This window comes from Geotrypetes seraphini, chromosome 11 (genome assembly GCF_902459505.1).
Source record: "Geotrypetes seraphini chromosome 11, aGeoSer1.1, whole genome shotgun sequence".
Taxonomy (NCBI): Eukaryota; Metazoa; Chordata; class Amphibia; order Gymnophiona; family Dermophiidae; genus Geotrypetes; species Geotrypetes seraphini.
In genome coordinates this window covers 109,814,787-109,842,768 of record NC_047094.1, presented here as the reverse complement: position 1 = coordinate 109,842,768, position 27,982 = coordinate 109,814,787, and the positions used below count along the sequence as shown (strand labels likewise).

The window sequence follows — 27,982 nt, the reverse complement described above, 5'->3', positions numbered from 1 at the left end:
TTATGTATGGGCGAGCATTGTCATGAAGAATGAGTGGCCCAGCCAAGAACAACTGAGGTTGAGTTTTATGCATTTTTCTGCGCATTTTTTGCAAAAATCACGATAATACACTGCTGTGACACTTCTTCCACATGGAACTTTGTCTGTGATTATGATGCCTTCATATAAGCAAAATCATCATTTGACTTTTGATTGAGCTCGTCTAAATTTTTTTGGCTGTGGGGAAGATGGAGCTCTCCACTCGTCATTGAAAAACTACACGAATATGGCTAGGAGGCGTTATCTCATGCTCCCTACAGTCCAGACATGAGTCCGTCAAACTTTGACCTTTTTCCAAAGTTGAAACAACCTATGCATGGACATCGTTTTGCATCTTTGGAAGAGCTTTCTTTCTCCAGTACCCAAGCCATTTGGCAACTGAACTAAAATGGTGTCTTGGATGGAATAATGAAGCTTCCCAGACATTGGGACTCAGTCATTGCAATGCAAGGAGACTATATTGAAGGATTGTGAAGAAATACTTAAAAAAAACAAACAAACATGTAAATTAAAAAAAGTGTGCATTATTTATGAAATGACCCTCGTATGATTTCCAGTAACTTACTAATAATCACTGTACTTAAGAACCAGCTAGGACATAGTTAACTAAATTTTCCTACCATACTGGCTGTGATAAAGCTAGGTGGGTGCAACCGAGAACGGAGCCCAATTCAAATCAGAATATTAAGCTATATATCGTGCAACAGTAGCATCCGAACATCCAGGGATGACCAAGTCAAATCAACTGATTCACGGATTTAGTTTGCAAAAAGAATTCTAGCTAAGAGAATATTCTGGTATTCTATCTCCACAGCAAACAACAAAAATACATAGCCTAACTCAAAATGCTTTAAGGGACTGCATGCACTGGAAAAGTTCAATTTGGCCAATCAAACCAGGGTCTTAAATTAAAAGATTAGATAAAGAAAATGTTTGACAAGCTGCATAAAAATTTGTTTTACAGATTTTATGCACAGACTATATTGATCAAATGTACGGAAAAAGTAATCTCTGAATTATTCTCATCTATTTACAGTACATAAAATGATACAAGTTATTTAAGCATTATTTTGAACAACAACAACCATGTGCACTATAACTGAGACTTCTCCATAAAATCCTATGACCAAGGATGCTGTGTCAATAATAAATAAAAAAAACAACAACAAAAAACAAGTTATGCTGCTCAGTTCAAACCATACAGACTTGAAATTGACATACAGGAGAGAAAAGGGGGAGAGGGAGGCAGAGATGTGCTGGTCCTTAAGGATCAATCATCATTTATTGAAATTCATACTACTAAACACTAGAGAATGACATGGTGGCAGTTACCCGTGGGTAACCCACCAAAACGGTGGGGGGGGGGGGAGTGCTCACTGCGGGCATGGGGACAAGGCCATCCACCGCCCCGTGGAGTGGTGAATGTCCCCGCAGTTAAGGGAGGGAACGCGCGCGGTCACCGATCGTGCGCGCCCCCTCCTTCCTTCCTACCAGCCAAATCTATCTCCCTCCCTCCCCCTTACCTTCGCGGCACATTAGTTTCCAAAGTAACTTGCTCAAGCCGGCCAAGCCTGCCTGCAGTCATGTGTGTCTGTGGGCTTCTTCTCTGACGTAACTTCCAGTTGTGTCAGAGGAGAAGCTTCTGCCCACAGATGTACACGACCGCAGGTAGGCTCAGCCGACTTGAGAAAGTTACTCTGGAATGTAACTTAAAACGCGCCGCGAAGGTAAGGGGGAGGGAGGGAGATTCATGAGCTGTGCAAGGAGTGTTGAAGGGCAGTGAGGTGGCAAGAAGGAAGGGTGGTGGTGGAAAAGAAAGGAGCAGATGTGGAAAGGAATGGAGAGGAGCAGACGCTGAAGGGGAAAAATGGGGAAGACAGAGAGGGGGGAGAAGACGCTGAAGGGGAAAAATGGGGAAGACAGAGAGTGGGGAGAAGACGCTGAAGGGAAAAATGGGGACGACAGAGAGTGGGGAGAAGACGCTGAAGGGAAATGGGGAAGACAAGAGTGGGGAGAAGATGCTGAAGGGAAATGGGGAACAGAGTGGGGAGAAGATGCTGGAAGGGAAGAAGACAGAGATGCCAGACTATGGGGGGAGTGGAGGGAAGAAGATGGGTGCCAGACCAATTTGGGGGGGGGGTGAAGGGAGAGGCATAGTAAAAGAGCAAATGGAAGACGCAGAGAGAAGACAGACAGTGGATGGAAGGAATTGAATGAGGCGATGAGGAAAGCAGAAACCAGACAAAACAAAAAGGTAGAAAAAAAATATCTATTTATTTATTATTATTATTATTTGCTTTAGGATAAAGTAGTATATTAGTTGTGTTGATAAAAATTTATAAACAAAGCCCTGCCAGCTGAACATCTCTTTCTCTAGTTCAGCAGCCAGAACTTTGATTTAAAAGGAAGGAATAAGCTAAATATTGTAGTACTGAGGCTTGTATGGATGCTGCGGGGACAGGGAGAGTGGTCGCGGAGACAAATTTTTTTTCCCATGTCATTCTCTATTAAACATACCTTTTGTATACATTGAACTATTCACCTGCTAAGTAAAGTGACAGAAATTTTATAAACCTCCTACCTCGGTGTTAAAGTTATAAAGAAAGACAACCAAAACAAAAGTTAAGCAGTTATGTAGGTCTACCTGAATGAAAACAAAATCGCTGACAGACCAGAAAAGAAAACACATATTTCTCTTCCTTCTAATAATAATTGGCACAAAATTCAAGCCCCAAATGGAAATGAGGCAGTCTTAACCCTTTCAGGACCATAAGGATCGTAGGCCAATTTTTGTGGTTTTGACGACATTTTTATGGTAAAAAGGGCTTGCAAATGCCAAAAAATTGATTTTTTTTGGTGAAATATCATTATTTTTATTTAAAAAATCACACTTCTGGCTTATGGACAGTGTGGCAAGTGAATCTTCTCGTCAATCTGGCAACGACGCTAATGAACCAGTTTGTTTACATAAAGGCAGTATCATATGGAATCCGTACATATCAAATTTAGAACTGTAGACTATCCCAATCAAAATTTATAGGATTTTAAAGTTATGGGACAAATATGTCCCTTGGTCCTGAAAGGGCTACAAGAAATGGGAGCAGCTAGTTCAAACGCTAGGGATCAAAATATTCATTATTAATGAAATGACAAACAGTTGGAAAATAGATTACGAAACAAAACCGTCATTAACATTTCTTTTAGAAAAGGGGATCCAAAATACTGGTAGTTCTGAAGTTCAACTGGTCGTACAGCCTTGCCTATTCTTCGCTGGACTTTTAGTGTTAAGCGAATAAAGTACATTAAGCATAAGTCTAAATCATGGGTTCCATTCCTTTAAAGAGCACAACTGCTTCCATACTAGGTTAGATACCTGGGTATTTTCAGTCAAGAATATGAATGAAATACAAACAACTTGTCATGTGCACATGTAGTAGGGATGATAATATCGTGTATTTAAATAGCAAATTTCCTTTCAAGGATTATTGTATCAAACTGCAGCAGCATGAACTGTTCAGCATCTTTGCATACCAAAGGACCAATGACACCAAATTAGTAAGAAATATATCCCAATGATTTGGCACATCTCTGCAGCAGAGGTCAGTATTTAATATTTCCAGTCATGGCGGAGTTCTCTACTTTAGCCCTTTATTTTTCAATATGAAACTGAAAATCTACCTATATACAATGTGGGACAATGGGTTCGATTTATAATTTAGTTGATTGTTGGGTGTGAATTTATGATAGTCATTTTTTCGGCCACAATGGTCACGACAGTATGCAGAGACACAAGCATCACATGAGACTTTTGAACAAACCGTGCATGTGTTTGATGCCCCAGGTCTGTTACAAAAGCCACAACGCAATGGTGCTGGTTTCATTTTTGTATTTAGATAAACCCTATCTTGACTTGCTGCTTGGGAGCTATGCAGTTTCTCTCGTAACACACTCCCAGAGGGCATACTGTCATTAACAGGTGTTCTGCCAGACAAACTGCTTTGCTTGACTGCCTGATAATCCGATCCTAAAAACAAAATTTCACACTTCTGGCAAACAGAAGTGCCACAAGAAACACCGCAGCTTTGGCACTTAATGGATGTGGTCTCTTTGGCTGGATGCGTACGCTTATAATAAGCAGGACCAATATCATTCCTTAACAGCCACACATCGGCTTTGACTGGTTCTTGTCTTTTAACATGTAGCATGCTTCTAGAATCAGGATCAGTATATAAATCTAGATCTTCTTGAGCAGAAAAATAAATGTGATTGGGGTTTGTTCGCAGTACTCCATTGGGATTGCATGAAATGTGCACAAATTCATCTGAACACCCATGAGGAGAGCTTGACATAGTGAGAAGAGAAGGTGATGGACGAATGATTTCGTCTTTGATATCATCTTCTGAATCAACCAAAACTGGTTCTTTCCGAAGACTCAAAGATGTCATCAAAGGAGGTTTGTTCTTGTTTTCCCAGTAGCTCTCGTAAGTGTCAACAGACTTAGAAGGCTTGGTTACTTTTGGTTTAAAATAGTCTTTAGAGGCCCTTTCACTAGCTGATTTTTGAAGTACCATACGGGTCATAGACACATTCAAATTTTCTTTGCATTCAGCACGCCTTTTCAGCTCATTACTGCATCCACGAACATCCTCATTGCTATTCTTTCGCTCATGTACAACATCAAGTTCCAAATATCCTTTATCTTTTACCTGTGAATGGATTTCAAGTAGCAGTTCACATTCAACTCTAGCCAAGAAAAGTTCAAATGAAATCCATTTCACTTGGGCAGCATCAACCATGTCTTTGAGTTTATACACAGCTCCCAGTTCGTGAACATATCCCATGTAGTTCAAGATTTGACTTATATCTTCTTCAATTAATGCAGACTTTATATAATAAACAAATGGTCCTGTGTAAGTCTGGAAAAAAAGAAAGAAAAATTGCAGTAAAATCCTAAATATCTAGTCAACAATTTAAAAATAGCTCTTTACACTATTTCTGGCATACCTGATCTAGTAAAGTTAAGTAAATTTATGTTAACAAGCATTCTCTGTATTGCTTGCAAATCAAAGTAATTTCAAACAAAAACCGTAAACAAATGTAAAAGCTGCTTAAGTATTTCTAGTTAAGGTGTGTAAACAGAATCATCCTTAAAGCATTAAATCATGCCATCTTTATTCGTAAAACTAGGCTCCAGGTAATTATATGTGGAACACTACTGTATATTAAGCCCTCCCCATGGATCGTTATAAATGCCGGCTTTTTCTGATTATGACTGGGATAGCCATAGAGATAACCCGAAATTGGAAAAACTGTGATCGTCTTAATTTTTCTTTCTGGTGGGCGAGCTTATGTTTAAGCTATAGGTATGAGAAGATGAATGCTGACATACTAGGGCATTCTAAGATATTTAACTTAGTTTGGGGTTCATTAACGTCTTTTGTACAATTGTTATAGTTTTTTTTTTCCAATCCTTTTTTTTTTGGTTGGTATAATTCAGACACATCCAGGGGGTAGGGAGGGGAGAGATATATCTTTAGTGTGAATCACTGATGTAATTGTGGGGTGGGGGGGCTTATATTGTATACTGCTACTGACTGGATTTAAGTGCTTATTAATGGAAAATCAATAAAGATTTACAAAAACCCCCAAAAAAACTAGGCTCCAAGTTCAATGAAAAGAATTTCCAAAATGAGAACTTCAGGCAGCAAATCAATAAGTAGATCTCACTCTTTCTGGTTCCGAATCTCTTCGTCCTCGTTATGCTCCCTACAGTAGATCTAACTCAGTAGAATATTCATTCTGAGTACATTATGCAAACATCTGTACTTGTGGGAAGAAGACCTTCTGTATTAGTTTTACAAATGTGTGAACTTCTTGAAGCTATGCATCATGTGATCATTTTTAGAACTCTTATTTCCCCCTTTAGATTCTTTATAAGTATAAGCATGATCAATTCAAATAAACGGAACTTAGAATTTCACAACTATTATTTTTGGTCAAAATGGATTAACCAAATTGAGCTACTAGCCCTGCCCCAGCAAAGGGCATGAATACCAATCATACTATGGAAAAACCCTGGTTAGATCTCACACAGCCAGGACTCCCAACTGGAAATTCCCAGTTCTGGGCTTATGTCTTAAAAAGAAGGGGGAGCAGGATAACTTGGGAAAGAAAAAAGTTAAATAAAACAAAGATAAACTGATACACTGACACTAATCTAAAATACTTACCCCGGATCCTATATATGGAGTGAAAGATTGCATGCACAATTTGAGTAATGGCTGCCAACAATTATTGGCTTAACTGGGCAACAATGTGAGTTTGCAAGTGCAACTTGTTATGCACTATTCTATAAAAAAATATGTGAATGTTGCTATTGTATAAAGATGCAGGCACATATTTTTAGCATATAACAGAAAAAAGGGCATGGCTGGTTATAGAAATTGGGGGATCTGCACCTAATTTATACACAAGGATTTATATGCGTGTGTGTGTAACTGATTTTAGTTTAGTTTAATTAGTTTTTATAGATTATCATTCTGTTTGAAAGTTGTGTCAGGTCACTATTTTTGTGAGTGACCACAGCATTGCGTACGTCTGGTAGTGCTACAGGAATAATTACCATATATACTCAAATATAAGATGAGATTTTGAGGCCAAAAAAATGGCCCAAAAATGGGGGTCTTGTCTTATAATTGGGTCAGTACCCCCATTCCTCCCCCCCCCCGGGACTTGTTGCAGGCCTCCATCGTCCTGCCTTATGACCTGGTGGACTGGGACAGGAGGGAACCCTCCCATCTCCGTCCCGGCCGACTCTGACAATTTTTTTTACCCCTCCCCCACTTTTTGAATCCCTGGTGGTCTAGTGGTGTACCAGGCAGGAGTGAGCTTTCTGTGCTCCTGCCCCATGCTGAGCCTTTCCCTGAATGGCTACCTCGAGTTCTCAAGGCTCAGTGGTGTACCAGGCATGAGCAAGCTTTTTGAGCTCCTGCCCAGCCCTGAGCCACTCCCTGAATAGAAACATAGAAACATAGAAGATGACGGCAGAAAAGGGCTACAGCCCATCAAGTCTGCCCACTCTGCTTACCCACCCCCTGTCTATGCCCTAATGACCCAATTTCTTATCTTGACCCTCGTAGGGATTCGTGAGTCGGGACTCGTGAGAACTGGCGGTAGCCATTCAGGGAGCAGCCCAGGGCTAGACAGAAGCGCAAAAAGCTCACTCATGCCCCATACACCACTGTACCGCAAAAACTCAAGGCAGCCATTCAAGGAGGGGCTCAGCATGGGCAGGAGCGTAGTAAGCTTGCTTCTGCCTGGTACATCGCTGGAGCACCAGGGATTCAAAAGGTATGCGGGGAGTTGGGAGGGTAAAAAAATTGTCAGAGTCAGCCAGGACAGGGGAGATCCCTCCTGTCCTGGCCTACCATTTGATCACCAGGTCATACGGCAGGCTTGGTGGAGGCCTGCAGGACATTGGGAGAGAGATGGCAAAGGGTGCAGAATCTGGCAGGGAGGGAAGTGGAACAGGGTGGAGAGCCTGGCAGGGCACGGATTGAGGAGGGCTAGGTGCAGAGCCTGGCAGGGAGTGAGGGAGGGCTGGGTGCAGATCCGGGCAGGGCACATGAAAGCACAGTTACTTACCGTAACAGGTGTTATCCAGGGACAGCAGGCAGATATTCTTAACGCATGGGTGACGTCACCGACGGAGCCCCGGTACGGACAATTTTAACTAGAAAGTTCTAGATGGCTGCACCGCGCATGCGCGAGTGCCTTCCCGCCCGACGGAGGAGAGCGTGGTCCCCAGTTAACATAAGCCAGCTAAGAAGCCAACCCGGGGAGGTGGGTGGGTCGTAAGAATATCTGCCTGCTGTCCCTGGATAACACCTGTTACGGTAAGTAACTGTGCTTTATCCCAGGACAAGCAGGCAGCATATTCTTAACGCATGGGTGACCTCCAAGCTAACAGAGAGGGAGGAGGGATGGTTGGCCATTAGGAAAATAAATTTTGTAACACAGATTGGCCGAAGTGTCCATCCCGTCTGGAGAAGTCATCCAGACAATAGTGAGTAGTGAACGTGTGAACCGAGGACCAAGTGGCAGCCTTGCAATTTCCTCGATGGGCGTGGAATGGAGGAAAGCCACAGAAGCAGCCATAGCTCTGACCCTGTGGGCCGTGACAGCACCTTCCAGTGAGAGACCGGCCCGAGCATAACAGAACGCAATGCAGGCAGCAAGCCAGTTAGAAAGCGTCCGTTTAGAAACAGAGTGCCCCAGACGGTTGGGGTCAAAGGACAAAAAGAGTTGAGGTGAAGAGCGGTGAGCCCTGGTACGGTCCAGGTAGTATGCCAGGGCCCGCTTACAGTCTAGCGTGTGTAACGCCTGTTCCCCAGGATGAGCATGGGGTTTAGGGAAAAAGACAGGCAATACAATGGACTGGTTGAGGTGGAAGTCCGAGACCACCTTGGGAAGGAATTTAGGGTGGGTACGCAGAACCACCTTGTCATGGTGAAAAATAGTAAAAGGTGGGTCGGCCACCAGTGCATGCAGCTCACTAACCCTCCTGGCAGAGGTGATGGCAATGAGGAAAAGCACCTTCCACGTCAGAAATTTGAGTGAAATAGTGGCAAGAGGCTCAAATGGAGGTTTCATGAGGGCTGATAAAACCACATTCAGGTCCCAGACGACTGGAGGAGGCTTCAGAGGTGGTTTGACATTGAAGAGGCCTCTCATGAACCGGGAAACCAGTGGATGAGCCGTGAGAGGTTTTCCGAGGATAGGCTCATGAAACGCAGTGATGGCACTGAGGTGGACTCTAATTGAGGTAGACTTGAGGCCAGCGTCGGACAGAGAGAGCAAATAGTCCAGTACAGTTTCCACCGCCAACGAGGTGGGGTCGTGGTGATGCAGGAGACACCAAGAGGAGAACCTGGTCCACTTCTGATGGTAACATTGGAGGGTGGCCGGTTTCCTGGAGGCATCCAAAATGCGACGGACAGGCTGAGACAGATTCTCTGTAGAGGTCAGCCCGAGAGGAACCAAGCTGTCAGGTGGAGCGATGACAGGTTGGGATGAAGTAGAGACTGATGCTGCTGCGTAAGTAGAGTAGGAAACACAGGAAGAGGAATGGGCTCCCTGGAGCTGAGCTGGAGCAGGAGGGAGAACCAGTGTTGGCGAGGCCACCGAGGAGCGATGAGAATCATGGTGGCTCTGTCCCTGCGGAGTTTGAATAGCGTCCGCAACATTAGAGGCAGTGGAGGAAAGGCATAGAGGAACCGATCCGTCTAGTCGAGCAGGAATGCATCCGGGGTCAGACGATGAGGAGAGTAGAGTCTGGAGCAGAACTGGAGCAGCTGATGGTTGTGAGGAGCTGCAAAGAGGTCCACCTGAGGAGTGCCCCAGAGAGCAAAGATGGAGTGGAGTGTGGGAGGATCCAAGGTCCACTCGTGAGGTTGAAGGATGCGGCTGAGGTTGTCGGCCAGGGAGTTCTGTTCGCCCTGGATATAGACGGCCTTGAGGAAGAGACTGCGGGCCGTGGCCCAGGTCCAGATGCGGATGGCCTCCTGACAGAGGAGGGGAGATCCGGTGCCGCCTTGCTTGTTTATGTAGTACATGGCGACTTGGTTGTCTGTGCACAGGAGAAGAACCTGAGGATAGAGAAGGTGCTGGAAGGCCTTGAGAGCATAGAACATGGCCCTGAGTTCCAGGAAGTTGATGTGATGTTGACGCTCCTGAGGGGTCCAGAGTCCCTGGGTGCGAAGATCTCCCATGTGAGCTCCCCATGCATAGGGGGAGGCATCTGTGGTTATGATCATGGAATGAGGGGGTAGATGAAAGAGTAGACCCCTGGAAAGATTTGAGGAGTTCAACCACCATTGAAGAGATTGCTGAAGAGACGATGTCACAGAGATGGGATGAGAAAGAGGATCCGTGGTCTGTGACCATTGGTTGGCTAGAGTCCATTGAGGTGTCCTGAGGTGGAGTCGTGCCAGAGGAAGCACATGGACTGTCGAGGCCATGTGGCCCAGGAGAACCATCATTTGCCGAGCAGGAATAGAGCGACAAAGGAGCACCTGACGGCAGAGATGGAGCAGGGTTCGTTGGCGGTCTGAGGGGAGAAACGCCCTCATCAGAGTGGTGTCGAGGACGGCACCAATGAACTGAAGTCGCTGTGTGGGAAGGAGATGTGACTTGGGGTAGTTGATCTCGAACCCCAGGAGATGGAGGAAAGAGATGGTGTGTTGAGTGGCTTGTAGCACAAACGGAGACGTAGGAGCTTTCACCAACCAATCGTCCAAGTATGGGAACACCTGGAGGTTGTGAGACCTGAGGAAGGCCGCCACCATAATAAGGCACTTGGTGAACACCCTGGGCGATGATGCGAGGCCAAAGGGTAGCACTTTGTACTGATAGTGGTGGTACTGTACCTGAAATCGGAGGTAGCGACGTGAAGTCAGATGGATCGGAATGTGAGTGTAGGCCTCTTTGAGGTCTAGGGAACATAGCCAGTCGTGATGAGAGAGAAGAGGGTAAAGCGTGGCAAGGGAGAGCATCCTGAATTTTTCCTTGACCAGACACTTGTTGAGGTTCCGAAGATCGAGGATGGGACGGAGGTCTCCTGTCTTCTTGGGAACCAGGAAGTAGCGGGAGTAGAATCCCTGACCCCTTTGGTCTGGGGGTACCTCTTCGATGGCATTGAGAAGAAGAAGGGATTGGACCTCCCTCAGGAGGAGGGGGGGTTGAGAGGAGTGAGAAACAGACTCTATGGGAGGATTGTCTGGTGGAAGAGTCTGGAAGTTGAGAGAGTAGCCGTGGCGAATGATGTTGAGGACCCACAGGTCTGATGTAATGACCTCCCAACGGTTGAGGAAGAGTTGAAGGCGGCCTCCTATCGGCTGAGGAAGAGGCAATGATGGCGGGAGACTGGCTATGCCCTGGAGAAAAGAGTCAAAAGGGCTGAGATGGTTTTGACTGTGGGGGAGGCTTGGCAGGTTGGTGAGACTGTAAACGTGCCTGAGTTTGGTGCTGCTGACGAGGCCGGCAAGGCTGTTGCTGCTGAGGCGGGTTGAGAGGTCTGGCCGAGAACCTGCGTTGGTAGGAAGACTGCTGTTTGTAGGGGCGAGCAGGTGGAGTCTTCCTTTTAGGTTTGATTAGGGTATCCCACCTGGTCTCATGTGCTGAAAGTTTCTGGGTAGTTGAGTCCAGGGACTCCCCGAATAGTTAATCACCAAGACAAGGTGCGTTAGCCAGGTGGTCTTGGTGATTAATGTCGAGGTCAGAAACTCTCAGCCAGGCCAAGCGCCTCATGGCAACAGCCATGGCAGATGCTCGAGAAGTCAGCTCAAAAGAATCATAAATGGATCGCACCATAAATTTCCGGAGTTGGCGCAAACTGGAGATTTGTTGTTGAAAAACCGGGATCTTACGCTCAGGGAGGTACTTTTGTAAGGAGGAGAGTTGTTGCACCAAATGCTTCATATAGAAGGAGAAGTGGAAGGTGTAATTATTAGCCCTGTTGGCAAGCATGGAATTCTGATAAAGGCGCTTGCCAAATTTATCCATTGTTCTGCCCTCTCTGCCAGGAGGGGTGGAGGCATAAACACTGGAGCCCTGGGTTTTCTTCAAGGTGGACTCCACTAGAAGGGATTCATGAAGTAGTTGAGGTTTGTCGAACCCCGGGATAGGAATGACCCTCTATAAACTATCCAGTTTTCGAGGGGCACCCGGTACCGTGAGAGGATTTTCCCAGTTTTTGTAAAAAGTTTCCCGTAAGATGTCATGGACGGGTAACTTTAAAAATTCTTAGGGAGGTTGTTCGAAGTCCAGGGTGTCCAGGAAAGCCTGGGACTTCTTAGAGTCGGATTCCAAAGGGATCGACAGAGCCGCCGACATTTCCCTGAGAAATTTTGTGAATAAGGACTGTTCAGGTTTGGAACTGGTATCGACCATCGATGGTTCCTCGTCCGTTGAGGAAGCCTCACCATCGGTACCGGGTGGGGATTCTTCCCATAAGTCCGGGTCCCTGACGTCGGTGTGCGCAGGACGGGACGGTGGTGCGGACGGCTCAGTGTGGCGAGTCTTAGAGAGAGATTTGCCAGAGCGCATCGAGACGGTACTGGGGGAGGAAGATCGATGCCGGTCCTGGTCTCGGGGGGACTGGTGTCGGTCTCGATGTCGGGGAGGGTCGGCATCAGAGCGTGTTTGTACTGGAGGATTAAGTGGTTCAGCCGCGAGTACCGGCATGGAGGTGTTCAACGGTGCCGATGGTGTCGACACCGGCGGTATGGTGCGATGCTCGGGCCGATCTGGTACCGGAAGGAGTGGGGCCAAAATTGCAGGCAACAAGTGCTGGAGTTGTTGTTGCAGTTGCTCTTGCAATTGGCTGTGGAGTATGGCCGCAATGCGGTCGTCCAGAGGGGGCACCAGTACCGCTTTTTTCTTTGTCGGTACCATAGGTGCCGCTCCATGCCCCGGCGATGAGGATGCCGATGACGAGGCACTCACCGAAATCGGGGCGGAGCGTTTGCGGGGTCGGCGTGATGCCGGGAGGACCGGCGTCGCCGGTGTGGCAGGAGGGCGCTCAAGGGAAGTGGAAGGCTTCTTAGCCGGCTTACCTGGTGCCAGCGACCCCGAGGAAGGATCAGGCGTCGTCGAAGTAGTCGGTGCCGACTTTTGTGGCGCCGTTGACGGCGCGGCCGATTCCATGGCAGATCCGGTACCGAAAAGGATATTCTGTTGGATCTGTCTATTTTTCAAAGTACGTTTTTTAAGAGTAGCACAGCGGGTGCAGGTGTCAGCCCGATGCTCTGGACCCAGGCACTGTAGGCACCAATTGTGCGGGTCAGTGAGAGATATCGGGCGTGCACACCGCTGGCACTTCTTAAAGCCCGGCTGAGGGGGCATGAAGGGGAACATGGCCTCCGCAAAATCAAAACCGGAGGCCTGTATGGTGGCAACAGGCCCCGCCGGGGGGCCGGCCCGAAAAATAAAGAAAAAACAAAGTTTTGTTGTTTTTGCAAGTTAGAACGAAAAACGAAATCCGAAGGAAAAGGAACAAAAAAAGGAATAAAATAGCGCGAGCGGGAAGGCAAAAACCGAGATTTCAACAGCCGTTGAAAGCACATGCGTCTTCTTCGCTCCGCGGAAACGAAGAAACTGGGGTCCACGCTCTCCTCCGTCGGGCGGGAAGGCACTCGCGCATGCGCGGTGCGGCCATCTAGAACTTTCTAGTTAAAAGTGTCCGTACCGGGGCTCTGTCGGTGACGTCACCCATGCGTTAAGAATATGCTGCCTGCTTGTCCTGGGATAATATTAGACTCCCCAGTTTATATTTGAGTCAACCTTTTTTTCTCCTTTTTTTGAGGGAAAAGGGGTACTTCGACTTATATTCGGATTGTCTTATATTTGAGTACAGCCATGTGAAAAAATTAGGACACCAATGAAATATTCAGTTCTTTCTTAAGAAATGTTCACATATCGATGTCAAATCTTTTTTTAAAAATTTATCTCTGGAAAAGAAAGTGTTGTAATTGCAGGTAAACAACAAAACTTTTTCTTGATTTACTCATAAAACAGAAAATATCCACAAAAATGTGTATTAGAGGGAACATAGCAGCCAACTCGGAGCACCATTTATAGAACAGTGGTCAGCGTGCATTTACATCGATTTCTGGAACTACACTACAATAAAATGTTTTTTTAACCATACCTTGTTTTGCATTTTGTAAACAAAATGTGAACATTATCTGTGTTTTTATTCATAGCTCTGGATTTTCAAGTTGATTAAAAACTAGAAAATTGTTGCAAAAGAAAAAAAAAAAAAAATCAAATCAGTAAACTAAGAAAGTGGTGTCCATATGGAAGCGGTGACTTAGATTTTGGTTACCAAAAGCCATTAATGATTGTGCCATGCTGTTTTCAAAACTACTCTGCAGTATAAAAATATAAGACACGGTTTAAAAAATACTTCCAAATATTCAGGCACCGTCATTAAAGCATTTTACAGTAATTTGACTGCTTGTGCATGCTAATCCATGAATTACCAATTTTTTTGAAATATTTGAGGGGAGTGTTATGGACGGAATGGACAGTCCCACGTTATCCAGCTAGTGTGTTAGGATTAGCATATGCTAATCAGAAAATGCGGAGTTAACACAGGAGCACATAGCTCCTCCTAAACAGGAGGAGGTTAAGTGCTTCTGCATTAACTCTTTGCAGGTACCACACTAATGGTAACATTATCGCACAACTTGCAATTAACAGAAAAAGCCCTAAAAATGCAGCAATCTGGACTTAGCACATGGGAAAGTCCCATAATAAGCACAGAATTTACCACAGCTTAGCAAAACTACCCCTAAAGTGTTTTAAGTGTCTCCTTCACACACTGTACAAATAAGTGGCCACAACAGTATACAGTAATACAAAAACCTGTGTAAATCTAAACTGTAGTTAATATAAAGCAGCAACAAAGTAAGGAAAAACAAACCTTACCTTAATGCGTTTGAACTCTTTCTTCCAAGGATAAAGGAAGAGATTAATTCCAACTGTCTCCAGCACTTCAAATGCAATATGAAGGGCACGTAAATTTGAAGATTTTGGAGATCTTAAGGAGTTTTCAGCCACCTCATAAAGGTTTACTATCCTGAATCTATAAAAGGGATCAATTTTGTACAGGCTGAGTAAGGCTGAAGCTGCAGTTCTAAGATATTCATCACTAATGGAGCGCTGCCTGCCATCTGAAGAATCCACTTTGAACTCATGAAACTGTACATACTTTTTGAATAAGTCGTCCCGGTATTTTGTATCCATTGAAACTGGCTTCTAAATGTCAGTAAGCGGCTACCTCATTGCATCCATGGCTTCTTTAGGAAAGGTGAGTTGGTTTGTGACACGTTACTAACTTTGGCAACAGCAATTCCTGGAAAAGAAATCAAACAAAAACACAATGGCCCTCAATTTACAAGCTCTATTTTCATTTGATACATACATAAACTGTCACTTAAACATTTTATCTTGCAAAAATGCCTAAATCCCCATTTCACAAAGCTAGAAAATACATGTATCAAACCCAAGTGCATGCAAATGCAAGGGGGATAGAATGGACATGATTTGAGAGAACAATGATGTGACAAGTTCATAAATGTTTATTCCCCACTTCAGAAGAGGACTAGGGCCCAGATTCACTAAAGATAGTGATTCAATTGCTGTTGGCTGATTCTCTGGCCGATTTTGAAACAGCGATTGATTCACTATCTTGTTTGCATGCAAATAGTTTGCACGGAGGTGCAAATCGTTTGCATGCAAACTCCCCGACTCAATCGCTCAGTGAGAGATTGAGTCGGTGCAAGCCCTGACAGTAGTCACTGCTGTCAAGGCTTCTGTTGCCCGCTTGATGAATTTATGGCAAGAGGGATGCCCGGTCCCTCCTGCCATCGCCCCCTCATCCCTCGCAGCCAGCCGAATACCCCCCCGCCCAACACCCGTGCTTAAAAATATGGCAGGGGGAATGCCCACTCCATCTTGCCATTGGCCTCTCCCCTTCTCCCCCCCCAAAACAAACGTCAGGAGGGATGTCCACACCATCCTGCCACCGGACACCCCATCTCTTTACGTTGGGAGCAGGAGGAGTGCTCAGTCCCTCCGACGCAATGCGGGCCTTAGGCCCCACTCCAGTGCATCATGTGATGCATGGGGAGGGGCCTAAGGCCTTGACTGGCTCAGCCTAAGCCTAAGCCAATCATGGACTTCCTTAGGGAGGAGTCTATCTGTCATCATTTACAATGTTATGGGCTGGTATGTGCAACATAAACATTCATTTCTCCTGTGCTTTAGAACAGGCTCTATATCAGCAGATTCTGTCCTAAAATACTGGTGAAACTTGAGATGTACAGATCTGCACATCTCAATTCCTACTTCTATGACCTGTCTAAAATGGAGCTGTATATGAAGTACTGTATATACTCGAATATAAATGTAGACTTTTTTGCCAAATGGTCCAAAAGTAGGAGGAGTCTTTCCCTTCTCAGATCCATCGCAGGCTGCTTCCCCGGCCTACCTTAAACCATGTTGGTCTAGTGGTGAGCCAGGGCAAAAGCAATCCTCCTATGAGTTCCCACAGTGGTTGCTATCTTTATTTACCACCTTTTCATGAAGAGATTCACCTAAAGCGGTTACAATGCATTGAACAGTAATCAGGTACTCAAGTATTTTCCCTATTCGTCCATGCAGGCTCACAATCTAACTGTAGTACCTAGGGCAATAGAGGGATTAAAGTGACTTGGCCAGAGTCACAAAGAGCAGGCTGGGATCAAACTCACAACCCACGCACTCAGCAGGCAACATCTTAGACTTGCTCTTCACCCTCAGAGACCCAACTGCAGAGCCCCGACAAACTTATACCACCACACCTGTCCCATGGTCAGACCACCACCTCATTGAATTCGAACTCCCACTCGAAAATACCATAACCCCGCGTAAAGATCCTACCCCCCCCCCACCCTACGTCAACTCCCTAATTCGGTCAGCCCTCAAACCATGGCCGCGGGTATTCGCACCCTAAATGAAACCTGCACCCAACATCCCCACTCCATTGACCTGGCTGCCTCCACATGGCACTCCAACATTCAATCCCTCTATAATAGCCTTGTCCAGACAAAAACAACCCAAAAAATCACCAACAAAGCACCTGCCCCCTGGTACACTAATGACCTCCGATCCATAAAACGATCACTGAGAAAAGCAGAAAGGATCTGGATCAAACACCCGTGCACAGAAACCAAAGCCCACTGGAATAACATATCCATCACCTACAAAGCAGCCATTCTAGAAGCAAAAAAGACCTACTACTCTCGCCTCCTACAACTAGCCCCTTCTAGATCTAAACAACTGTTCACCCTCACAAACCAACTCTTCACTAACGCCCAAAGAAAAAATCACAGCAACCAAACAGAACTCGATAGCGAGACTCTCTCGAACTTCTTCCAATCCAAAATACAAACCATTCGAGATAACCTTGACGCCAACACCAAACCCGCTCCTACTCAGCCCCAGCCGACTCCAAATACCACCTCTTCCGCCGCTCTCTCCCAATTTCATATAGCCACTCATACTGAAGTTCTTGAAACACTGAGAGAACTCAAACCCTCCAACACCATCCTCGACCCCTGCCCGTCCAGCCTCCTGCTATCCACAGAAGATGCCATGGCAGAATCCATCCTCCCCATCATTAACACCTCTCTAACCACTGGGACTGTTCCCCTCAGCTGGAAGTCAGCTATTATCAAACTCACTCTCAAAAAACCCACCCTTGATCCTAACGAACCTGGCAACTATCGCCCAATCTCCAACCTCCCATTTGTCTCCAAACTCCTTGAACGAATTGTACTCCACCGACTACACCCGTTCATTGAAGAACAAGCTGCTCTATCTCCAGCCCAATCCGGCTTCCGAAAAGGCCACAGCACAGAATCAGTACTCCTCGATATCATGGATGACAGCTGGTCTATACTCGACAAAGGCAGTGATGCCCTACTAGTCCTACTAGACCTCAGCGCTGCCTTTGACACAGTCGACCACAATCTCCTCACATCCAGACTTTACGACATCGGAATCAAGGACACAGCCCTCCAATGGATCACCTCCTTCCTCCATCAAAGGACCCAGACTGTCCTACTAGGAACACATAAATCTAACCCCAAGCCTATCAAATATGGTGTTCCTCAAGGCGCCCTTCTATCCCCCCTCCTATTCAACCTCTACGTCAGGCCTGTCATCGATATAGCGAAGAAATATAACATTAAAATCCACTCTTATGCAGATGACATCCAGCTACTCCTCCCTCTAGGCGAGAACCGGTCGTCCCAAATTGCTAACCTCCAACACTGCCTCTCTGACATGAAAACTTGGATGTCAAACAACAAACTTCAACTTAACGCCTCTAAAACCGAACTCTTATGGATCAGGAAAAAAAACACCAAATACCCATGTCCTACACTAGCATGGGACTCCACTCTACTAACGGCAACAGATCAGGTTCGCAGCCTAGGAGTAACCCTAGACGGACACCTATCCCTATCTGCCCACATATCCCAAGTAATCTCCACCTCTTTCTACTACCTTCGCCAACTGAAAAGGATCAAACCCTACATCTCCACACCGGACCTCGCCCAACTCCTCTACGCATATGTCCTCTCCAGAATGGATTATTGTAACTCCCTATTTAATGGACTAACCAAAAATAATCTCAAACGCCTTCAACGGGTCCAAAATGCAGCTATCCGCCTCCTACACAACCTCAACTACCACGATCCCATCTCCCCAGCACTCCGTGCTGAACACTGGCTCCCAATTAGCCAGCGCTGTGCCTTCAAGGCCCTGACAATTGCCCACAAGACAATTTATTCCTCCACCCCCTCCTACATAAAATCCAAGCTTCCCATCTACACCCCCACTCGCACCCTCCGCTCAAAATCGGAGATACGCCTATGCACCCCCCCCCGGAAGGTCCCTCCTCACAGAAACTGCCCGCAAACGGTCCTACAGCCACTTCATTCCACACCTCTGGAACCAACTCCCCCCTCAACTCAGACAACAGAACTCATTATTAACATTCCGCAAATTGATAAAGACCCTCCTCTTCAACTAAAGATCACCCTCTGTCTTCTCCCCCCCTTAAACCCCCTCTCTCCTCTCTCCCCTGCCTATCTTCTCCCTAAATTTCAATATAGTCCTCTCCTAGTCCTTACACTGACAAACTGTATCTAAACTCATAGAACTGTTTTTAAACTAAACTACTTATATGTAAAGTCTACTCTTAATTTGCTTATTCTCCTTTTATTTAAATTACATCACATTCTTATAGTCCAAACATTTAAACCTGTTGTACTTCTTATATGTCAAATTACTCTCCATTGTGTATGTTCACTTGTAGACCGTTCTGAGCTACTGGGAGGACGGGATAAAAATCTAAATAAATAAATAAATAAGGGTGCTGAGGCACCACCTCTAATGACCATTCCACTCACTCCTACAGTAACCTTGCAAGACTGACGTGAGCTTGTTTTATATTTGAGTCAACCTTTTTTTCTCCCTTTTTTGGTGAAAAAGGTTATCTCAGTTTATATTTGGATGGGTTTACATTCGAGTATATATGCAATCACTTATGTTTAAGTACTAATGGGGAAGTAAGATAAAAACTAGAGCTCATTTGTGTAACTTTTATACACAAGTCCCACTAAACTTCTGCCACATTATTAAAACAAATAGGCAATTTAACTCTAACAAATACGTGATGGGGCAAATTGCTTAAACACTAATTCAGATTTAAACTTGTTTTATATTTTGACCATCCATGGATTTGATATGGGTTTATTTTCATTCATCTCAGCTATTAGCCGAGGTTCTTGCTACCTTTGTGCAGTCATTCATTGTCTTAAAACGTCATTACCATTTGACTTGACAATTTCTTTGCTTGCCTTTTTCACCTAGCAGTTTCCTCACACTTGTTTGTACTCTCTCTCTCCTCTGAAATTAGGGTCATGAGCCATTATTCATAACCAGCTAGGAATTGTTCTCCTTTTATATGAAATTCTCTCTTAAAATACCTACTCCAGTCATTGCACTGATGGGCCTGAGCTAGGGATCATGCATCATGTCTTGTTTTAGATAACCAAATATAAACGACTGGGTAATAGTCAAAAAGACAAAAATTGTTCCTCAAGAACAGTGGCAACTAAACTGAACTGATAAAGAAACACCGTCAAAGGTTAAAAGTGTTTTGAAGTAGCTTTATTGTTTCTTTATCAGTTCAGTTTAGTTGTTTTAGATAACGCCAGTTATGGTCCCAGGCCTGTCTATTCAGCATCACTCTTTCCTCTCCAGGAGAGAGGGAGGAGCCTGAGAACACTGCTTTCCCTGCCTCTACAATACAATATGGGAAGGATTTGGTGGAATATAAAAAATGGTAATATAACAGCTTATATGTGGCCAGATAGTACTATAATCCACACTAATCCTAAGAGAAGGAACATACTGTAGTATCCTGAAGTCGCAAAAAAAGCAACTATAATAATAAAAATACAGAAAATACTAAAAACATATTCATTCAGAAAAGCAGGCACTTCCTCATTCCATATTTAAGATTAACTCTAAAAAAGAATCATTTTAGGCAGTTTTCTAAATTTAATACGAGCCAACTTGGTTCTTAGAATGAGAAGAAGAGTTGCTGTGTTTCGTAGCTTGGTACAAGAAGGATGCTGTCAAAAAATGTATTTTGTGGACAGATGAAAATAAAAGTAAATAGGCATTTCGAACATCACCTATTCTTCAAGGTAAATAGGATTTCTCCTACCATATGTAAGCTTCAGTGGCTTCCGGTTCATGCTCAGTGTACATTTAAAATGTGTATAATGATTTTTAGAATAATTCATGCTATGATTCCTTCCCATCACAGCATTTAAGGCCAAAAATAAATCTGGCCGCCGCATTTTGCAGTAGTTGTAGGCAATCCAGGGAAATTGCACCCAATGTACAACAAGTTAAAGTAATCAAAGAAGATATAGCTTGAGCCAAGATTGTCAAATGCTCAATTAAAAAATACCTAATACATCTTAATTTCTTTAATCTATAAAATACTGTACAGCTCAAGTTATTTATCTGGGCCTTCACTAATAATTGTAAATCAAGTGTAACACCCAAAGGTAGGACTCAAATTTAATGTGCTCCCCCATAGATATAAGGAAAAGAAGTAGAACACAAGATGGTTCAAACCAGGGATCTCAAAGTCCCTACTTGAGGGCCACAATCCGGTCGGGTTTTCAGGATTTACCTAATGAATATGCATGAGATCTATGTGCATGCATTGCTTTCAATGCATTATTCATTGGGAAAATCCTGAAAACCAGACTGGATTGTGGCCCTCAAGGAGGGACTTTGAGATCCCTGGTTCAAACCATATTATCTTAGGGCTTCTTTTACAAAGCCATGGTAGAAGTTTCTACTGCAGGCCGTCAAGGTAAATGCTCTGAGGCTTATAGGAATTCTATGAGCATCAGAGCATTTACCTCATCAGCCGGTGGTAGAAACCTCTACTACGGCTTTGTAAAGCCAGTGATAGTTTTAGATGTATTAAGTTTAGTCTAACCATGCTGGCCCATTCCCTCACTGGAGAGACACAATCCTGAATTAAAGCAGCAGCAGCAGATGAAAAAGAATCAAATGGCACCAAAATAGTGATATCATCTGTATATGTAATATGATATATATCTAATTGTTTAGTAAATCTCCAAGTGTCGCTATCACCACATTGAAGAGAACTGGCAAACAAGACTCATTTACCAACTCCCTAAAACTGTTATTCCATTTCACTGACTATGATCTAGCTTGAAGAAAGCCCTTAAACCAGTCTAGTACTTTCCCTGATATATCAATAGAATCCAAAAGAAAAATTAACATCTTATGATCAATCAAATCAAATGTCACACTGTTCAAATTGTAATACAAAAAGCTGTGTTCCCAAGGCTAACTGCTGATGGATAGTAGTGGTCACTTTTGGTCCAACAGAGGAGAGCTGACATATGTTCTCATACAGGATCACAACACCGAACAATGTAAACATAGAAACAGAAATAGACGGCAGATAAGGGCCACGGCCCATCTAGTCTGCCCATCCCAATGACCCTCTCCTACCTTTCTCTGTGAATAGATCCCACGTGTCTATCCCATTTGGCCTTAACATCAGGCACGCTGCTGGCCTCAATAACATGAAGTGGAAGACTATTCCAGCGATCAACCACCCTTTCAGTGAAAAAGAATTTCCTGATGTCCCTGTGCAGTTTCCCGCCCCTGATTTTCCATGGATGCCCTTTTGTTGCCGCGGGACCCTTGAAAAAGAAGATATCTTCTTCCACCTCGATGCGGCCCGTGAGATACTTGAATGTCTCGATCATGTCACCCCTCTCTCTGCGTTCCTCGAGTGAGTACAGCTGCAACTTATCAAGCCGTTCCTCGTACGGGAGATCCTTGAGTCCCGAGACCATCCGGGTGGCCATTCTCTGGACCGACTCCAGTCTCAGCACATCCTTACGGTAATGCAGCCTCCAGAATTGCACACAGTATTCCAGGTGGGGCCTCACCATGGATCTATACAATGGCATAATGACTTCAGGCTTACGGCTGAACAAACTCCTGCGTATGCAACCTATGATTTGCCTTGCCTTGGATGAAGCTTGATTGGCAGTCTTCATGTTCTCACTGACGATCATCCCTAAGTCTCGTTCTGCTTCAGTTCTTGTTAGGATCTTGCCATTAAGGGTGTAAGTCTTGCATGGATTTTGTCTGCCCAGGTGCATGACTTTGCATTTTTTGGCATTGAAGCTGAGTTGCCAGGACCTAGACCAGCGCTCCAGTAGGAGTAGGTCGTGCATCATGTTGTCGGACATTGAATTTATGTCTGTTGTGCTTTTGCCCACTACATTGCTTAGTTTGGCGTCATCGGCGAATAATGTTATTTTACCTCGCAGCCCTTCTGCCAAGTCCCTTATAAAGATGTTGAATAGGATCGGGCCCAAGACCAAGCCCTGCGGCACTCCACTGATTACCTCCATCATTTCGGAGGGGGTGCCGTTCACCACTACCCTCTGAAGCCTACCTCCAAGCCAGTTCCCAACCCATTTCGTCAATGTGTCGCCCAATCCTATAGAACTCATCTTGCTCAGCAACCTGCAGTGTGGTACGCTATTGAATGCTTTACTGAAGTCCAGGTATACGATGTCCAGGGACTCCCCAACATCCAGCTTCCTCGTCACCCAGTCAAAGAAGCTGATCAGGTTGGATTGGCAGGATCTCCCCTTAGTAAATCCATGTTGACGGGGATCCCGTAGATTCTCCTCGTTCAGGATTGTATCCAATTGGCGTTTGATTAGAGTTTCCATTAGTTTGCACACTATTGATGTGAGACTCACCGGTCTGTAGTTTGCTGTCTCCATCTTGGAGCCTTTCTTGTGGAGTGGAATGACGTTAGCCGTCTTCCAGTCCAACGGGACGTTACCCGAACTAAGGGAGAGATTGAAGAGCGCGGATAGCGGTTCCGCCAAGACATCACACAACTCCCTGAGTACCCTGGGGTGTAGGTTGTCAGGCCCCATTGCCTTGTTAACCTTAAGCTTTGACAGCTCGCAGTAGACACCGCTGGGTGTAAACTCGAATTTACTAAACGGGTCATCTGCGTCAACCCTTGTCTGTAGCTGAGGGCCGAGACCTGGTGCCTTGCGGGTGAAGACTGAGCAGAAGTATTCATTTAACAGTTGGGCTTTTTCCGAGTCCGCTTCTACATAGTCTCCGTCTGGTTTCCTAAGACGTACTATCCCGCCTGCGTTCTTATTTCTGTCACTGATATACCTGAAGAAGGATTTATCTCCTTTCTGAATGTTCTTCGCTAGAGACTCCTCTATGCGGAATTTGGCCTCCCTAACTGCTGTTTTGACGGCTTTTGACTTGGCCAGATAGACTTCCCTAGAGTCTTGTTTCTCTGAGTTTGTAAGAGATGAATGCTTTTTTCTTCTCCTTGATGAGGTCCAAAATCTCCGCAGAGAACCACTGTGGCTTATTGTTCCTTCGCTGTTTACTTACTGATTTAACATAGCGGTTTGTTGCTTCTTGTATGGTGGCTTTCAAAGTCGACCACATTTCTTCCACGTTATCGGTTTCTGCTTGGCTTTGTAGCACCTGGTGAACGAAGTAGCACCTGATGAACGAAGTCTCCCTTTTCTTTGAAGTTTGTGTCCTTGAATTTGAGGACCTTGGTCAGTGTGGTAGATTTAGTGAAACCTTTCCTGAGATTGAACCATACCATGTTGTGGTCACTGGAGGCCAATGTGTCGCCCACCGAGACCTCTGTGACACTTTCTCCACTGGTAAGTATCAGGTCCAGTATTGCCTGATCCCTTGTTGGTTCCAACACCAGTTGCCTGAGTCTTGCTCCCTTCATAGAGTTTAATAGCCTTCTGCTGCTGCCGGAAGCAGAGGAAAGCGCGTCCCTATCCACATCAGGCATGTTGAAGTCACCTAACAATACTGTGTCCCCATGCAAGGTGATATTCTCTATATCTCTGATTAATTCCATATCTAGGTCATCCCGTTGTCTTGGGGGTCTGTATATTACGCCAAGATACAGGCATTTGTCCTTCCCTCTGGCCAAATTTACCCAAAGGGATTCCCCAGTGTAGTGGACATCTGTGATTCTGGTGACCTTAATGTCATCTTTAGTATATAATGCTACACCTCCTCCCATTTTGCTCTCCTTGTCCCGGTGAAGCAAGTTGTAACCCGGTATGACCATGTCCCACCCATGGGAGTCTGTGAGCCAGGTCTCAGATATCACCACCACATCCAGGTCGGCATTCCTCATTTCTGTTTCTAATTCCAGGATCTTGTTTCCCAGACTGTGGGCGTTTACGTACATAGCCCTCCATGTTGTATGTTTGTTACATCTCAGTGGGGATGTTCCCGCTTGAGCTACTTGGACACCTTTAGCATTATGTATGCCAATGATTTCTAGACCTATCAATCCATGTCTCTCTCGAATGCCCCCCTTACCTACACTTAAGCCACAGAATCCAGCATCTCTCATGTCTCCCACTTCACCAGGTCCAGCATATCTTCTTCTCCCTCACCAACTCCTCTACCCAGATCCACCTTTGAAAGCAGGAGTAATACTCTGTCATGCCTATCTTTGATGCTACAGTCTTTAAAAATGGTGGTGCTTGATCTCTAGTGGTGCATTCTGATGCATTAAAAAAGTTTAGGAGATGGATATATTGGAAGATGGTGGTACCGGAGGCAGGAGCTTTCAGAAGCAGTTGGGGAAGGGGGTGGTGGTGTTTAGGATAGAATGAGGATGTCCAAAGCAGCCAGAAGAATGTAGATGTCTGGGGTGACCAGAGAAGTGTCCATCAGGATTTGGGGGATAGGGGAGGCCAGGAGCCTTGCTTTGGAGAATACTGCTCTAAAGCATTCCTAGCCTACCTAGGGAGAAGAATAATGAAATTGGATCAAATCAGGGACCTTGCATGTGGTAGTACACAGCATTTGCCACTGGTGTTTTATAATATTCCTAAACGTAATCTCTTCTGGCTCTCTTTGGTTTCATTTTACACCTCCATGTTTTTGTCTGGCATATTTTTAGTAATAGGCTTTGGATGCTAGTTCTTAAAAACATTTTACTAGTTTCCTATTGCTTTGATGAATCATGGTGGTAAACCTAAGGGCTGCACATCCTGCGAGCACAGAATGAGGAAAATAATCTCACCTGGTTTTGGTTGTGTTAAGGCTTTCTTTTGCGGTACTATTTGGCTGTAATTTGCCATGTTAACACTCTTAACAGCATGGAAAACATACTGGTGTGCTTCTAGATTCTCTCTTAAACAGTTAATCTTTTCTTTATATTGTGTGATCCGCACTAAGCCTATCTGGCAATATAATGGAATATAAGTTGTTATGTTACCATCTTACATCCCACCAAATCCTTCCCATATTGTATTGTAGAGGCAGGAGAAGCAGTGTTCACAATCTCCTCCCTTTCTCCCAGGGAGGAAAGAGTGATGCTGAATAGACAGACCTTGGACCATAACTGGCATTATCTAAAACAAGACATGATGCATAAATCCCTAGCTTGGGACCATCGGTGCAATGACTGGAGTAGGTATTTTAAGAACATAAGAACATAAGCAGTGCCTCCGCCGGATCAGACCATAGGTCCATCCTGCCCAGCAGTCCGCTCCCGCGGCGGCCCAAACAGTTCACGACCTGTCTAAATCACCAGAAGGGGCCCTCATGCCTCCTTGGTTTCCTAATTGAGTCCTATCTTCCTATCAAAGTCCTAGCCCTCCGGTCTTGCACCTGCACGACCTGGTTGGGTTTCTACATTTATTTTCTGGTTAGCTTTCTCAGTATCCCACGATCCCTTTATCCCTCAGGAATCCATCCAGTCTCTGTTTGAATCCCTGTACCGTACTCTGCCTGATCACTTCCTCCGGTAGCGCATTCCAAGTGTCCACGACCCTCTGGGTGAAAAAAACTTCCTTGCATTCGTTTTGAACCTATCTCCCTTCAGTTTCTCCGAATGCCCCCTCGTACCTGTTGTCCCCTTCAGCCTGAAGAATCTGTCCCTATCCACCCTCTCTATGCCCCTCATGATTTTGAAGGTCTCTATCATATCACCCCTGAGCCTCCTTTTTTCCAGAGAGAAGAGCCCCAGCCTATCCAACCTCTCAGCATATGGGTAGTGTTCCAGCCCTCTTACCAGTTTCGTTGCTCTCCTTTGGACTCTCTCAAGTACCTCCATGTCTTTCTTGAGGTACGGCGACCAATATTGAACGCAGTATTCCAGATGCGGACGCACCATCGCTCGATACAGTGGTATGATGACTTCCCGCGTCCTTGTAGTTATGCCCCTCTTTATGATGCCCAGCATCCTGTTGGCTTTTTTTGAGGCCGCTGCGCACTGTGCAGATGGCTTCAGTGATGCATCCACCAGTACACCCAAGTCTCTCTCAAGATTGCTTTCTCCCAACAATGCCCCCCCCCCAATTTGTAGTTGAACAACGGGTTCTTTTTCCCTATATGCATAACCTTGCATTTTTCCACATTAAAGCGCATTTGCCATTTGTTTGCCCAGTCTTCCAGCTTGTCTATGTCCCTTTGCAGGTCCTCACACTCCTCCCTGGACCTAACTCTACCGCACAGTTTGGTATCGTCTGCAAATTTTATAACCTCGCACTTTGCCTCCTTTTCCAGGTCATTGATAAATATGTTGAAGAGTAACGGCCCCAGCACCGATCCCTGTGGCACACCGCTCGTGACTCCCCGCCAGTCAGAATATTGGCCCTTTACTCCGACCCTCTGCAGTCTACCCGACAACCAGTGCTCGATCCATCTGTGCACATCCCCTCCCACCCCGTGGTTCCACAGTTTCCTAAGCAGCCTTTCATGTGGTACCTTATCAAAAGCCTTTTGAAAATCGAGGTAAATGATGTCGATGGGTTCTCCATTGTCCACCCGACTGCTTATTCCCTCAAAGAAGTACAGAAGGGTGAGTTAGAGTTGGTCGGGCGGGGGGTGCCGGTTCACGGGGGGGGGGGGGGGGTCTGACCCAGCAGAGGCACTTCTTATGTTCTACTTTGTATTTAATTGTATAAAACGGTTTTGTTCCCTATTTTTAAATGTTTTACGCATTGAAATATTTGACATTGCGTGTACAACAAACCTAATAAAACTTGAAACTTGATTTCAAATGAGAGAGAGTACAAACAAGTGTGAGGAAATAAATCAGCAAGTCAAATGGTAATGAAGTTTTAAAACAGTGCTACCTCTATGCAGTCCATCAATAACCTCAGCTAGTGGGTGAGAAGAATGAAAGAAGCCAGACCCATGGATGGCCAAAATATAAAACAAGCTTAAATCTAAATCAGTGTTTAAACAATTTGCCCCAACACACATTTGTTAGGGTTAAATTATATATTTGTTTTAATAATTTAGAAGAAGTTTAGTGTGTAAAAGTTACACAAATATGTTCTAGTTTTTATCTTACTTCACCATTAATATTTAAAGCTTTTAGTTTTATTCTGACATATTTGAGTGTCATAAACATCAATTGGCTGGGCCTTTGGCTCAGCCATGCAATCAGCTCAACTCTTCTGTCTCCTGGGGATCAGTTAGGACTAGAGAGTTGCGCGGGGACAAAAATCCCACCCATCCCCGCCAGGATCCTCTCCGTCCCCGCCAGGATCCTCTCCTTCCCCACCCATCCCTGCAAGGAATTACACCTCCATCACCACCCGTCCCCATAAAAAGCAGCAATTACTTCTGACAGGATCATCAATTCCACAGTTTCTTTTGTGTTTGCGCTGCTGTTTTCCTTGTGGAATCTCTTTGGTGAAACCCTTTTTTT

At 45.1% G+C, this 27,982-nt stretch overlaps 1 protein-coding gene across 2 annotated transcripts in view; it reads right to left on the bottom strand.

The window, feature by feature from the left end:
• Positions 1-3,003: 3,003 nt before the first annotated feature.
• SPATA2 (spermatogenesis associated 2) overlaps positions 3,004-27,982 on the bottom strand; it is a 32,045-nt gene continuing 7,066 nt past the window's right edge. For both annotated transcript variants that reach the window (XM_033914375.1, XM_033914376.1), the window contains exons 2-3: positions 14,530-14,956; positions 3,004-4,955 (exon numbers count right to left, since the gene is read on the bottom strand). In XM_033914375.1, coding sequence (XP_033770266.1) covers positions 3,714-4,955; positions 14,530-14,847 — 1,560 coding nt within the window. In that variant the 5' untranslated portion in view covers positions 14,848-14,956 and the 3' untranslated portion in view covers positions 3,004-3,713. The remainder of the gene's footprint in view (positions 4,956-14,529; positions 14,957-27,982) is intronic.